The 13,538-nt window shown below is 41.8% G+C and overlaps 1 protein-coding gene across 16 annotated transcripts in view; it reads right to left on the minus strand.

Annotated features, from left to right (window-relative positions):
* nav2a (neuron navigator 2a) overlaps positions 1-13,538 on the minus strand; it is a 224,756-nt gene that overhangs the window by 41,007 nt on the left and 170,211 nt on the right. For all 16 annotated transcript variants that reach the window (XM_032523975.1, XM_032523914.1, XM_032523864.1 and 13 more), the window contains 2 exons: positions 12,503-12,928; positions 7,058-7,180 (listed from right to left, as the gene is read on the minus strand). In XM_032523975.1, the coding sequence (XP_032379866.1) occupies positions 7,058-7,180; positions 12,503-12,928 (549 nt within the window). The remainder of the gene's footprint in view (positions 1-7,057; positions 7,181-12,502; positions 12,929-13,538) is intronic.

The following is a 13,538-nucleotide window of genomic DNA, read 5'->3' on the forward strand; positions in this document are numbered from 1 at the left end:
CACACACACACACACACACACACACACACACACACACACACACACACACAAAATTATTTTCCTAATTCCCAAATCTTGAGTTAGATTGCATCAATTTAATCACAGACAGCCCATTATTAGCTGCAGTAAGAGCAAAGCTAAGTTTCTCACTTCCCTCTTCAATCTGTGAACATGCCTTTCTAAAGATTATTATTTTGGGCATGTTCGGCCTTTATTTCCACAGGACAGCTGAAAACAGCAAAGGGCAGAGGAGGGGAATGATATGCAGCAAAGGGCCGCGGGTTCGACTCTGCTGCAAAGAGCAGTAAATTTCTACATCCCTGCTCTACCAACTGAGCTAACCCAGCCACAAACACGCCTTTCTGATGCTCATCCAATACAAGAAAAACGGGATCCCGTTACCTGGCTTGCAGGGTTTACCGTTGTTATCATGGTCTGTTATCATCATGGTAGCCAGCATGCAAAGTAAACTGACATCTACCGGCCTTCAAAACGCAGAAGTAAGCACAACATGGGCAGCTCCTAGGCAAGTCCATATGTCATATTCGTAATTTGGGATGGCAAGTTGATAAGCAGTGTCAAGCAGTGTGACTTTATGACACGTCAAAATGTTTTCACTAAACAAGTCAATGTATCCAAACCTTGTGATAATCAATAGTTTATAATTACTACAAAGTTCTTATATGTGCATTGGATCAAAACTAAGTAAGTTGGTCGAATTTTACCTTTTGAAGGTCTGAAGACAAAAACATGGTTATTAAACTACTCCTGAATTGCATACTTTTCGCCACAATTTCTTTTCTTGCAATCATAATGGAAAATAGAGGAAAATCATGCCAGTGCACTATCTGACAACCACAGATGGTTTAGGTTTGACTTTTGCCCTGGTGCCACTGGTCTTGGTAACCCAACACTGACTCACCCAGCTCCCCTTTGCCATCATTAACCAAACACTCATGGAAAGTGGAGCCGAGGCCTAACACCAGACTGAGACCCACACGCTGCAGGGTTAGAGTTGAAGAGAAGTCCTGAAACAGCAGCTGCAATCAGCACTGACAGGTTAATGTTGTCTCCAAGCTGAGCAGGACTGGGTACAACATCTGTATAGAGGTTCGGGGGGGAGGGGACAGGGTCAAAGTGCAGCTGAAATTGGGTTCCTGTGTGTCTGATTATCATACAAATAGACTCCTGGTTCTTTGGGGAGCAAGATCGCTGGCTCATGAAACGACAGGAACAGAGGGAGAAGAGTGATTATTTTTACTGTGAGAGCCCGGAGGCAAACCACAACATTCATTCTGGATACCAGGGGAACAGGTGGAGGTGGGGTTACAGAGAGACAGGCTGGTAGAGGGTGAGACAGGGTGAGACAGGTGGAGGTGGGGTTACATAGAGACAGGCTGGTAGAGGGTGAGACAGGGTGAGGGCCAGGTGTTGTTGGTAGCTGAGAAGAACATCTCTCCTCGGAGGCCAACAGGGAAGCTGCTCAAGTCCAGACTGGAGAGGCAACATACTGGGACAGTACGTGTTACAGTTTGTGTGTGTGTGTGTGTGTTTGTGTGTGTGTGTGTGTGTGTGCGCAACATCTTGTTTCTGTTCTATTGCAGGTGGGATTAAAACCCTCCTGGGAGAAACTGGAAATCATCACAGCAATTCCACATAATGGGGGCAGACAAAATAATCTGAACATGTTACAGTTAGCCTACACTTTAGTTGTGTTAATAACTATGGCTGTAAAAAATGGCTTTTTGAATTTGAGTAATTTGCAGGAGGAAAAAAATCGATTCAAAATATCTACCTTGAGATTTGGCTTTATAATTGGACAAAAATACCAATAAGAAATGAAAATTCTGGAAGGACGGTTTAAGCCACAGATCTACAAGTTTGAGTTTATCAGCTGCTAAAAGATTGCACAATAGCTCAATAGTGGGTGACGGTATTTTACAATTCTGGGAAGTTATCACAGTGGAATTACACAACTCACATCACAAAGTAATCTACCAGGAATGTGGTGCTTGCATGTAGTTGATTTGCCAATGTAGAGAGTTGCCGGATGACCAGTTTCAGGTTGTTTTTTTGCCAGAGGATAATGGAACTAAATAAGGAGGCTGGGTTGTATATGCAGTGCTAATGGACTTAAAAGACTAGTGTTGTGTGGCTTAGTACCACAAAGGCAAGGCATGGCTAGTTTACTTAGGTTTATTTGCCTTCAAAACACCAAAGCAATTTAAAGGACTTTACAAAAGGCTTTAAATCTCCAATTAAAAAATAACGAGAAGGACAATTAAAGGTCCTGAGTGAGTGACAGCTGTGTTTTAACAGTCCCCTGCTGATGGAAGGTGTCTCTGTCAGTGGAACAATATTGTTAATACTGTAAGAAGCATGTCCCTCTTTGGCATATTCTGTGTTGTCAAGTATGTTTCATGACATTAAGTAATTCTGCTGTTTTCTCTTGACGTTGTTGTACAGACATCTCAGGTACAACAAATGAATGAACTGGAGCTCGATTGCGTGTCTCATGTTGATTTAAAAGCTCTCGTGTCAAGCAGCTTGTTGTCAGACCTCTTGATAATGATTGGAATCAGCCTTTACCCAACATGACCCACCTTTGTAACAGTGCTACTTGCATTCACATGGTTAGGTCTATCACCTTGAGGTTGTGTGTTCATTTTTCACATTGTTAGTGCTACACGTTGGCCAAACCAAATAGACTGTTTACTAGGGGTGTAACAATACATTGGTCTGGATTAATCACTTCAGTCCTCAGTGATCCAATATTATCGATACAAAGTGAAAATATTGATACATATTTTCATCTTCAACATTTTGAAATTCACATTTTATTTTTATTCTTTTTTGTTAAAAAGAGTACCTGTAGTTTGTTTTTAATTTAAGTGTCTAAAAGAGCTTAGTAAGGAAATTGTCCAATCGTATTTTAGTTAGCTTTTTGTAAGTATCATTTATAAGTATATATAAATGTAACTGATAGTGTCAATTGGGCTTATGTATGGTCTGGTATCGGTTGCATGCCCCGGAATTAAATCAAATCCAAATCCTATTGTAGCAGACTTTGAAATATCAGTAAATGTTGTATCATTGTCCTAAGAATCAATATGACATTGGATTGTGATAAAACTTTGATTTACACCACTACTGTTATATCTACTGTACACTATATACAATTAATTATCTTGCTTGTTTATCATGCAGTATATTCTTCTTTTCTTCAAACTTCTTCTGAAGAGTCCTGATCTTGCCAGTACTGACCGTACCAGCAAGAATATGTAGAGAACAGGGAAATAAACCATTCACACAAATGTGTAAAACATTACTAGGATCCTTTATCACCTTGCCGCCTCTTTTTCATGTGAAAGCATCAGTCAGCAGCATAAAACTGAGTAGTTTATGTGGTGCTCTCTTCTCTTCTCTGTCACATTCTCATTTGGAAAAAAGAAACTATATTTTCAATGCTTCAGCAAGAAAGGAGGGGTTGGGGGGGTGTCTCTTTAACACTCGCCGCTACAGTGGTTTCACACCACAGAGACATCTCCTTTGTCTGCTTTAACAAAGAGAATTCAAATCTGAAGACAGGCAGTTATAGATTGCTTCCTCTTTCTCCTGCTGCGGAGATAAATGACAGGGATAAGCATGCTCACACACATTCACACGTACACAGAGCTCCTAGTCTCTATTGTTTCTGCTTACTACTCTGCCTCACAGGGCCTGTTGTCCCATGAGTCAGTGTGCTCCGCTGCTGGTTTCCACCAACTGCTTTACATGCATTGACAGTTAAAACTAGTCTTGCACTTCCAACGGGCTGCAGATTAACAGCACTGATCAGCGTCAGCTGTCACTAACTCAGTTGATGAGATGGAAGGGCTGCTCAATTATGGGGGGGGGGGAATCCACAGTTTTGTTCTTTATTAAAAACGTTATTAGTTGGCACATGATTTCTCAATGACTTTTGGAAAGATGTTGCAATTAGGAAAAAGGGGAAAACAGATAAACTATGCAACTGTGAAAACACCTTGAACTGTGAAATTTCCCTTAATACTTTTCCCATTGAACCGCTCAACGCTGTGTTTTTATTAGTTGCATCCTTTGTGCTCCTCATTAGTGCAGGTTGGGTCTGATCTGGAGGGTTTTAGCGTGAAGGCGTAACAGTTTTAGGAACGCTCTTAACTGTGAACCTCGACCCCTTTGAAGCCTCTAACATCCTCGTCCCGGGGTCACAAAGGTTTTGCCCCAATACCATGGAGAAACCTAACACCTTGCTCCCACCCCCACCAGCTCTGAGAGACTAGGCTGCATCCCAAACCGGGGGGGGGAATCAATACAGCATAGTATCGCAATATTTTCAGTGGCAATACTGTATCTATACACAGACGCCAAGTATCAATCTATTATTATATGTTTGTCTGCTTGGCAATCTCATCAGCAGCAGTAAAATTTAAGTGAGATGAACAAACAGAGAAATGTATCTTTTTAGATAAAACAGATGTTGACTAAGTTTCCTTTTGGGGACATCATTTGCAATGTGGAAAAATTTGAAGTTGCAAAAAACAAATTGCAATAATACCGTATTGTGACAGAAGTATTGTGAGGCCTCAGGTGATTCTCAACCTACTTTAAACTATAGCAGGTTTATAGATGGGTCACACACACACACACACACACACACACACACACACACACACACACACACACACACACACACACACACACACACACACACACACACACACACACACACAGACCGCACACACCTCGGACCTCAGAACCTCCGACACTCAAACTGTTGGAAACACGCAGAGAAAGGTGCTCACCCCCCTCCACCTGCCCAAACTGCACCATTAACCCCGTCTCATGTATTAAATTAGTCTAATCTTTTACAACAGAAAACCAGTCACCCTTCTTTACCCTGCAGCTGTACTTGCTTCCGCTTGTTATGCTAATGCATTTTCTGCCGCTTCCACCTCTCCTAATTAATCCCGAAGTAAAAGCACTAAGCACATTTATCAGACATTCCTTTGTGGGGGGAGGAGGGGAGTCACCTCATCCCCTTTTAATTTTAAAACTCTTTCCTTGCCCTTCTCTTTAATCATATGAAAGAAATAATGAAGATGACTGAAGATCATGAAAGAAGAAATGTGAAGTTTGTGAAGAAACATAACATCTGCCTACTTGGTCAATAAAACCTCACACAGAAACATGAAAGCAAAAAAAAAAAAATCCAACGGGGAAAAACAGAGGAATCCCCCAACTTTTATACTTTTATCATTTAATGGCTTTCCAGTTTCTTCCACTCGCTGCAGTCTCTAATCAAAACAAGCAAGAGGAAAAGGAAAGGTGAGAGGAGAGACAAAGTCCTGCATGGTAAGCGAGGAAGAAAGAGGGTGAGAGGAGCGATGAGTCCAGGGACAGTTTGTGTTAAGCCCCACCTAAGGGCTGGGAGAGTTTAATGTGAAGGACTGAGGGTAAAAGGCAGTGAGAGGGCAAAGGTCAAAATTCTGGAGGACAGGAAATTAGCCACACCTGAAGATTTACGGAAAAAGGCAGCTTGAAGCACTCGAGACTACAACAAACCCACCAGCATGTCTGTCTGTGTGTAATCAGTTTAAAACCGAAAGAAGACTTTAAAGCCTTTGTTTCACATGTCAAATATTTCTCGTCCTAAAGCACAGGAAACTAGTACATTTCTTTTCAATAAAAGATTCCATGTCGATGATATATTGAGGAGATCCGTAATTCCTTTGTCTCATCCAGCCTTGCACTCATTTATTTATTCTTCCAACCACCATTCTATCTCCATATCAAGCATACCCCCTCCCCCCTTCTCTCTCTTTCTTTTTTTCCCCACCATCCATCTACATCCAGCAACATGGTGGGGCTTTGCTTGGCCTTCATCCATTTCCACCTGTCAATTAGCCAGGAACCAAATCCCTCTCCATCTCTCGGACAGGACAAAGACGGCCCCATTACGCAGAATCCCTCACACTCACACGGGGCGCTCACGAACGTCCCACTGATACACAGATACTTAATCTTCTAATTGTATGATATGCTGTGGCCAACACATCCAAGAAGACCAACAGAAATACATGTGTCTCACTGCTGATCTCCACCATTTAGGATCAGTCGGTGTGTCACCGATGTGGTGCATTGTGCAAAGCTCAGTTATATCACATCCTGTAGTAATGGTACAAGTCTGAGCAAAACCTGCTCGAGATATTGTGTGTTAGTTCCATTTTACGTGAAAATCTGGGATATTAAACCTATTCATGACTTCTAATTACATCCATAAACACACCATTTCAAACCCTTGAAGTATGTCAACCAAGGCAGATGGCACCAAAGGAGGACTCAACAGAATTTAAACTTCCAGAAAAAAAAAATGAAAAACTTTCTTTTTTTGTTCTCCTTTGGCAGGAGCAGAAAACAGACAGGAAGCTTTACAACCACCTGACATGCCTACAAAGTCATTGGACAACATATTTACTGTCTATGTCTAAACTCCCACTACTGAACAAACACCAAGTTCAGCATGTTTAATAGGAGGCGAATAAAGGTATTAAGGGAAATGTAGGTAATCAGTAGGAAATACGTAGTTCAATACATTGGAACCTGCTGTGCTAAAAATGGCAAAAACTGCAATTCCCATTGACGGTAAATTGGTGAAAATAAGTCACGTAGGAGTGAAAACGTCCTTAGAAAATGACATTTGCTGTATCTTTGCAGGCTCGCACTACTTGAGCACTAAAAGGAAGGCATCGAATGACACATTAGAGCCGGTTACTCTTCTGCATTACAAAAGAATAAAGACACAGCAAATGCGAACTTCAAAAGACAGTTTTTGATCTGAGCGTAGACCAGTTTACTTTCAAAATTGAATTAGTAGAAATGGACAAAGCAAGCTGAGGGAAATTGGTTACTCCAAAAGAAAACTGCAACACCGAATCAAAACATATACTCCTGAAACGAAATGAACTTCACAGATGGGTCATTTCAAAGTGAAAGAGAACAAGCAGGTGAATTTCCCTTTAAGAGGTTCCTGACTTACCTGTCAGCATCTCCCTGTCCTGACGACGTGTTTCGGTGGAGTGTCTCTCGGACGGCGGCCATGCTATCGGGCAGGCGGTTCAGGCGCCGAGTGTACAGACCCAAACCTCCGTCAGTCATATAACTGCAAAACACAACAAAGCATGTTAGATATCGTCACCATAAAGCAATTCAAAGGCACACAATTAAAGGGCTCAGAGAGGATGATTTGAAGTTGTGTAGTGCCACACTTTGTCTAAGACCTTGGCCAGAGGTACAACAGTCTCCTTTTAGTTCTTCTCAGAGCTGCTTTAGTTGTGTATAGATCAGGAGGAGTCCACATCCATCTAGTTTTCCAGTCAAAGCAAAGTTCTCATTAGTCAGGGCCAAACGTTTGGCAAAGAGCTCCCTAACAAACACAAAAGACAGCAAACTATCGGACTAATGACACATTTCTCTCATGTGGCCAGTGGTAAACAACAGTTGTCTGTAAAAGAAGTGGCAGCTCAGTAGACAGAGGATGAGTCTGTTCTTTATTCCAACAACAAGGATATTGCCATTCATCACATCTACTCTGGGCTAGGATATTATGATTGATTGAGTAGCTGAACATTATAAAAAAAAAGCTAAAAATACACTATGTATAAATGCAGGCTAAGCAGGCTTCCCCTCATTCATAACGGAAAATTACATTTCAATGGACTCGATTTATTGGTCATTGGAGTCCGAAACCTCAACACTTTAAACAAACATTCCCATTCAAACTAAAACAACACCAACTAATTCCCCAAACATTTACTCGTGGAGGAGATTCCTAATGGAACTAAATATTGACTCATTTAACCCAGGTGTAATTTAATGAAATGTTTGCTGATTTAAAGTTGAGGCTGGACCGTTCAGACAGTGAATGCTTTCTGTGTGGGGTTGTGATGATTCTGTTTCGGCAGTTGAGTGAGTAGAAAAATAAACCCAGCAAGAGTTCAACCACTAAAACACTTTCTGTGTTATCTCTGTGTGGATGTCAGCAAGACACACACACACATCTACATGTATATACAGTTTACAGTGTACAGTGTTTCTTATAGACAGAGCTCCTTTGTGTAACCTGCAGTCAAACTGAATCAGCATCTGAGCTGCGAGACAGAAACTGCAACGGCAACCAGAAGTCCCTCAGCAGAGAGCAAACCTGTGCAGATGCTGAACAAACCGCAGCCTATACCATGTTTACAGCCGCAAGTATGATCATGATTTTTTTCAATGTTGCAATTTTATCTTGGCCACTTGGGTGCACAAAACAAGCTGCTAGATGTTTAATTTCTTCACCAGCTAGTTGTACAGAGGGCTTATCTGAGTTTAGTTTTTTCTTTTTACTCAACACAGCTGCTGGAAAAAAGGTTGATGAGAGCCGAGTCTGCGGGCAGGAAAACCCAAACACTGTTCTGAAAGAGCCTAATACGTTCTGCAGAGCTGCAGCATTGGGAGATTCACTGTGGTGATATAAAACAGATATAAAGCACACTGGGACTGATTTGTTGTACCCAACATCATGTGCAGACAGTTTTAGCGGCAAACCTGAAAGTACCAGATGTGCTTTCTCACCAGAACATGAATGCAGTGTAAGGATTGTGCCCATTCTCTCAGGTCATCTGGTAGCCGTCTGCTAACCATTACCCAGAGTCCAATCTAAACAAGTAGATTCAGCATTTTGTTACCATGCACCAAAGAGCTGGAACAAACATGCAGTAGAAAGACGACAAGCCGGATTTTTAATACCTTTAAATCCAGATTAAAAACGTATAATATTCTCAGCTGCTTTTGTGAATCTTAGGTGTTCATCAGTTATTACCAAAATTGTTACTATCATTTATTTGGGTTTTTATGTCTTATGCTGCATTTATGATATGTTTTTAAGACATTTGAAATTGCTTTTAAGACATGAAATCATGAATCCTGACTACCACTAAAGTTAAATCAACTGATCCATGGACCACTAAATATCGGACAAATCAATACCTATGTTTTTTTTTAAAAAGATTTACATAATCAATCAGACAGATGAAGCAATGAAAACATAATTTGTTGTGAAGCAGATTTTCACAATTAGAGAGACAATGTAGATGAGTGAACAATGGTGGGATAGAAAATGTATGAGAAGCACCCATTGTCCCAAAGCAAAGTCACCTTGAAGATGGTCAGTCAGTCAGACACACACACACACACACACACACACACACACACACACACACACACACACACACACACCACCCACACACACACACACACACACACACACACACACACACACACACACACACATTCTTCACACTAATGAGTAACTGAGACTCCCTGTCCAGTTTCAGATTTTCAGATGCCTGTTAACCTGTAACCTTCTGCAGCAGGAGAAACGTGTCCAAACAAGAGAGTTTATGGGCTGAACTGGGGGAGCCAGGTAGAGTTTACACAGCAAGGCGTGCAACTAACAGAAGAAAAAGCTCTTGAGTAAATGAACCTGCAGAAATATTTGACTTACTAAAAGAAAGCACGCACTTTGGTACTGACAGGAGGAAATTCACAAACTGTCACGCTCTTGCAAAAACAATCGCCTCTAGAGCTTCTGGGGTTTTGTCTATATAGTTTGAAACACTCTGACGTACCTTTCTGCTTCAAACATGTTAACACAGTTAGTCCCAAAAAAATAAACACGTCCAGGTGAGGGTTGATCCCCTTTTGATAAAAATCTCCTGATCAAGGGTGTCCGTTTCCAACCGCCTGCCTACTGTCTGTTATCAGGTTTGCACCTGTGTGCGAGATCTGCTGTTGTGTAAGTAATTTCACCAGGTAAGAGCACGTTTGATCATGGTGATATCAGAAGTGAGTGAGCCGTATCAGTGAACTCTCCACGTATAGATTAAGTGTCCATGTGCAGCCTGAGCGTGTGTGTTGCTCTGTGGGAGCTCAGTGTTGGTATGCCGCCTCTCTCCCCTCAGCTCCACATGCTTTTCTCTCCTGGCAGGAGGTTGGGTCTGTCTGCAAAAGGTGGAGGAGGGATGGGAGGAAGGGAGGGAAGGGGGAGGGCTGAAGAGCAACAATACCCCCGAGCCGAGGAGGTGGCGAGGGGGGGGCCAAAAGAAAAAAATAGTGGTTGGGGGTTGGAGAAAACCGATGCAGATACCAAATGTGGTGTCATCAGTCATGTTGTCAGTAATGTAGCACTCAGAAATTACTACCGTTAAACTGCTTCTAATTGTCTAGAGCTGCAACTAATTGCTTTTAATAACAATTCATCTCTTGTTTTTTTGTTTCTTTGTTTGATTAAGCATTTTGTTTGTAGAATATCAAAAAATAATGCAAAATTAGCACTACTGTCCGGAGCTAAAGATGACATCTCGATATCGCTTGTTTTGTCCCGCCATTAGTCGAAAACCCCCAAAATATGATGTCAAAAATTAGTTTTACAATGTCACTAATCCCTGGTTCTCTATTGTTCTGGGAGTTAAAGGGTCAGTAAAAAAAATTACATATGCTGAGATATCTGTCTCTTAAAACTTCTATTTCCACCCCAAGATGAAATGAATTGAATGTGGTGCACTGCTAACAGCTTTGAAAAAAAAGAAGAACCGGGACAAATCAAACCAGAACTATGGAGGTGATAGAAACTTGCTTTGTGATTTGTGCGACTCTTTAAGTGACATGTGAGTGTAGGGAGAACCGTCAACTGCAGTCTACTGCTGCAATCTAAATGCCAGCTCCTCTCTGGGCAAACATCCCAGACCTGTTCAGAAGAACCAGTTAGTGGATGTTAACAGGCCGGTGATAGAGCTAACCTCTAAATAGCCTGGGGATTAGGAGAAGGGTGGAGGGAGGTCAGCAGTCCTCGTCTGGGTTAGATGGTTAACCAATTCACAATTCCTTACTTTTTATAGACTCAATAATATATCAATTATTCCAATGAATAAAAAAATTGATCAGGAATCTACCCATACAATATCAGATGATAAGAAAATCAGGAAATTATTTTTAATTTGCATTTGCTTTCCTCACAGATCCGACACAGTCTGAATATCAAATTTTCAGAGTGAGCAAATGGCTGTGCTCACCTGTTCACATCACTCACCTGTCCAGGTGTTGCTGTGGCTTGGCCTTTGTCAGCTCTGCCATAGATTCAGACATATCAAGTACTTCAAGAGCACTTAGCTCCCTCAACTTGTACAGCTGCCTCAGGGCTGGGCCAGAGGAAGTAATTCCCACTCCAGGTGTTTAAAGATGTTGTTTTTTTCATCATCATGTTTCCCTGAGCTTTCAGGCTCTTTTCTACATTTGCATTCATCTCAACTCAAACTAATCCCTGCAGCAGCTCTGTTATCAGATCCTGGTCTCTCTCGCTTTCACAGTTGGCACTTTTTACAACTTCATCTGATATGACAGCAGAGGTTTATATTGCATAGTGTGGCAGCCAAGGTATGCAGAAGGCCTGTTACAACACGGACAGTGGTTTTGAGAGAGCAAATAAACAAGTCATCAGCGTATCAACATTACTGCGTCTGCAGACAGAGAGATGGGATACTTGTGGGATCTGAGCTGTTACTTAAATACTACTGAGGCTAAACTGTGGGATATTATCTGGGACTCGGGTCACAGGCAGGAATAGTGAGCAAGCAAACACTACTGCCCTCTTGTGGCAAGCTTGTATTCAGACAACTCAGCCTATCGGGCCACATGGTCAACCATATCACTACATTAACACTTTCATTACTTTTTTTGCCCATGAATTAGTAAACATTGTTATGCTAGTAGAGGTGTGGAGGTTTATAGTGGACCTACAGTTTTTGGCTTGTGTACTATGGAATGTCAAAGTAAATCGATCTACCAATAATCTTTTTCCTAGCCAAAATCCCAAACAGACTATATACGTTTATTATACAAATACTGTATGTCACCCTGCAGATTTTTGAAAACAGAATCAGAAACTATGTTAACTGGCTTATCAAATTACAGAAGAACAATTTTAAATTTTAAATAGAATCATAAAAATCAGACAGTGCCTCTCTCACTTGACCCCCCCAAAAAGTGTATTCATTGGTAGGTGGCAACCTACCACAATTTCTGCAACTATTGATTATTTTTATTAGTAATACATTAAGTGATCCTTTATATTGATAAGAAAATCCCAAAACAGTGGAAATTTCCCAGGGCCCAAAGTGACATCCTCAAATGTCAAAACTTTGAAAAAATTCAAATCAACATTAAAAAACAAAAAGGAATTCTATCTATAGAAAAAAAAAGTATAAAAAAAAAGAAGAAAAAGCAGCAAATCCTCAAGCTGGAGAAGCTGGAAGGAGCAAATGTTTTGTCTTGCCAAATCTGCTGTTAAGTATGTTTCTGTAGATTGAGACTAATTGTTTCTGCGTTAACAATTTCAAAACCTGTTTTCAGGATTAAAACGTCTCCATCAGTGTAATCCACTTACCCGCTTGTGACATCATCAGTGCGCGCAGCATTCTTGGTCAGCACGTCTCCATCGCTCATGTAACCAGTGACGTCCACGGCAATGCTGTCCAGGTCAATGTCCTCCCCGGCCCTGTCTCCGAGGTCCACGCTGCAGAGGGCTCCTCCCCTGCCAGCCAGCTGCCGCCGGAGGTGCCCTGGGTACAGGTAGCGCCCCCCCTGGCCACCGGCCGCCCGGCCACCGTAGCTGTTCCCCATGGAGGGTGCGTCGCCCGCCTGCAGACGAGGGCTGGACTGGCCCAGTCGCCATGAGGACAAGGAGGGACGGGACGAAGTGAGGCTGAGGATGCTTCGACTCCCTCCACTGTTGTTGCTGCTGCCACCACCTCCACCTCCACCACTGCTGACGTCTGTGGTGACGCTGCCGTCGAAGGTGGTTTCCAAGGTGCTGATCAGAATGAGAGAGATGAGAGAATAAATGTGCAATCTGTGATCCACGTGCAAACAAAAGAGAAGTCCCGTTAAATCTGATGAGGTTGTGTTCAAAGCCTCTTCCTTTGCAGTAGAAAACTAGTAGTAGAAAAGGCATGATACTGCTAATACAAGAATGAACTAAACTACTCTGAATGCAGTTCTGAGCAAACAGTCATCGATGTCTTAATGACTCTGAATTAAATCTCTACCCATTTTTATTGGAACAGAACAGATAAAAATAAAAGAAGTTATCTCCAATGAGAGATCCCCCTTTTTGACACCCATACCAGTATTTTCTTGGTTTAAAGGCCTTGACACCAAGGAGATTGACGGCCCGTCTGCCCAAGTTGGACAGGAGTTTTTGTGGTGTGTCACGCACGGTCGCTACTTATCGGCCCTTGTCTCCCTTTTTTCCGTCCGTTTCGAGTTGGATATGTCTGTGAGAGGAATCCATCTGATTGGCTATTCAGCTTAAGTGTGTTAGTGCACAATAAGAGAAATGATAGTGATAGTGTGATGCACATAGGGCTGTCAAAACTGGCCAAAAATGATGGAAGGTTTCTTCTTCTTAAAAAGAAAAAAAA

This window comes from Etheostoma spectabile, chromosome 1 (genome assembly GCF_008692095.1).
Source record: "Etheostoma spectabile isolate EspeVRDwgs_2016 chromosome 1, UIUC_Espe_1.0, whole genome shotgun sequence".
In the NCBI taxonomy this organism is placed as follows: Eukaryota; Metazoa; Chordata; class Actinopteri; order Perciformes; family Percidae; genus Etheostoma; species Etheostoma spectabile.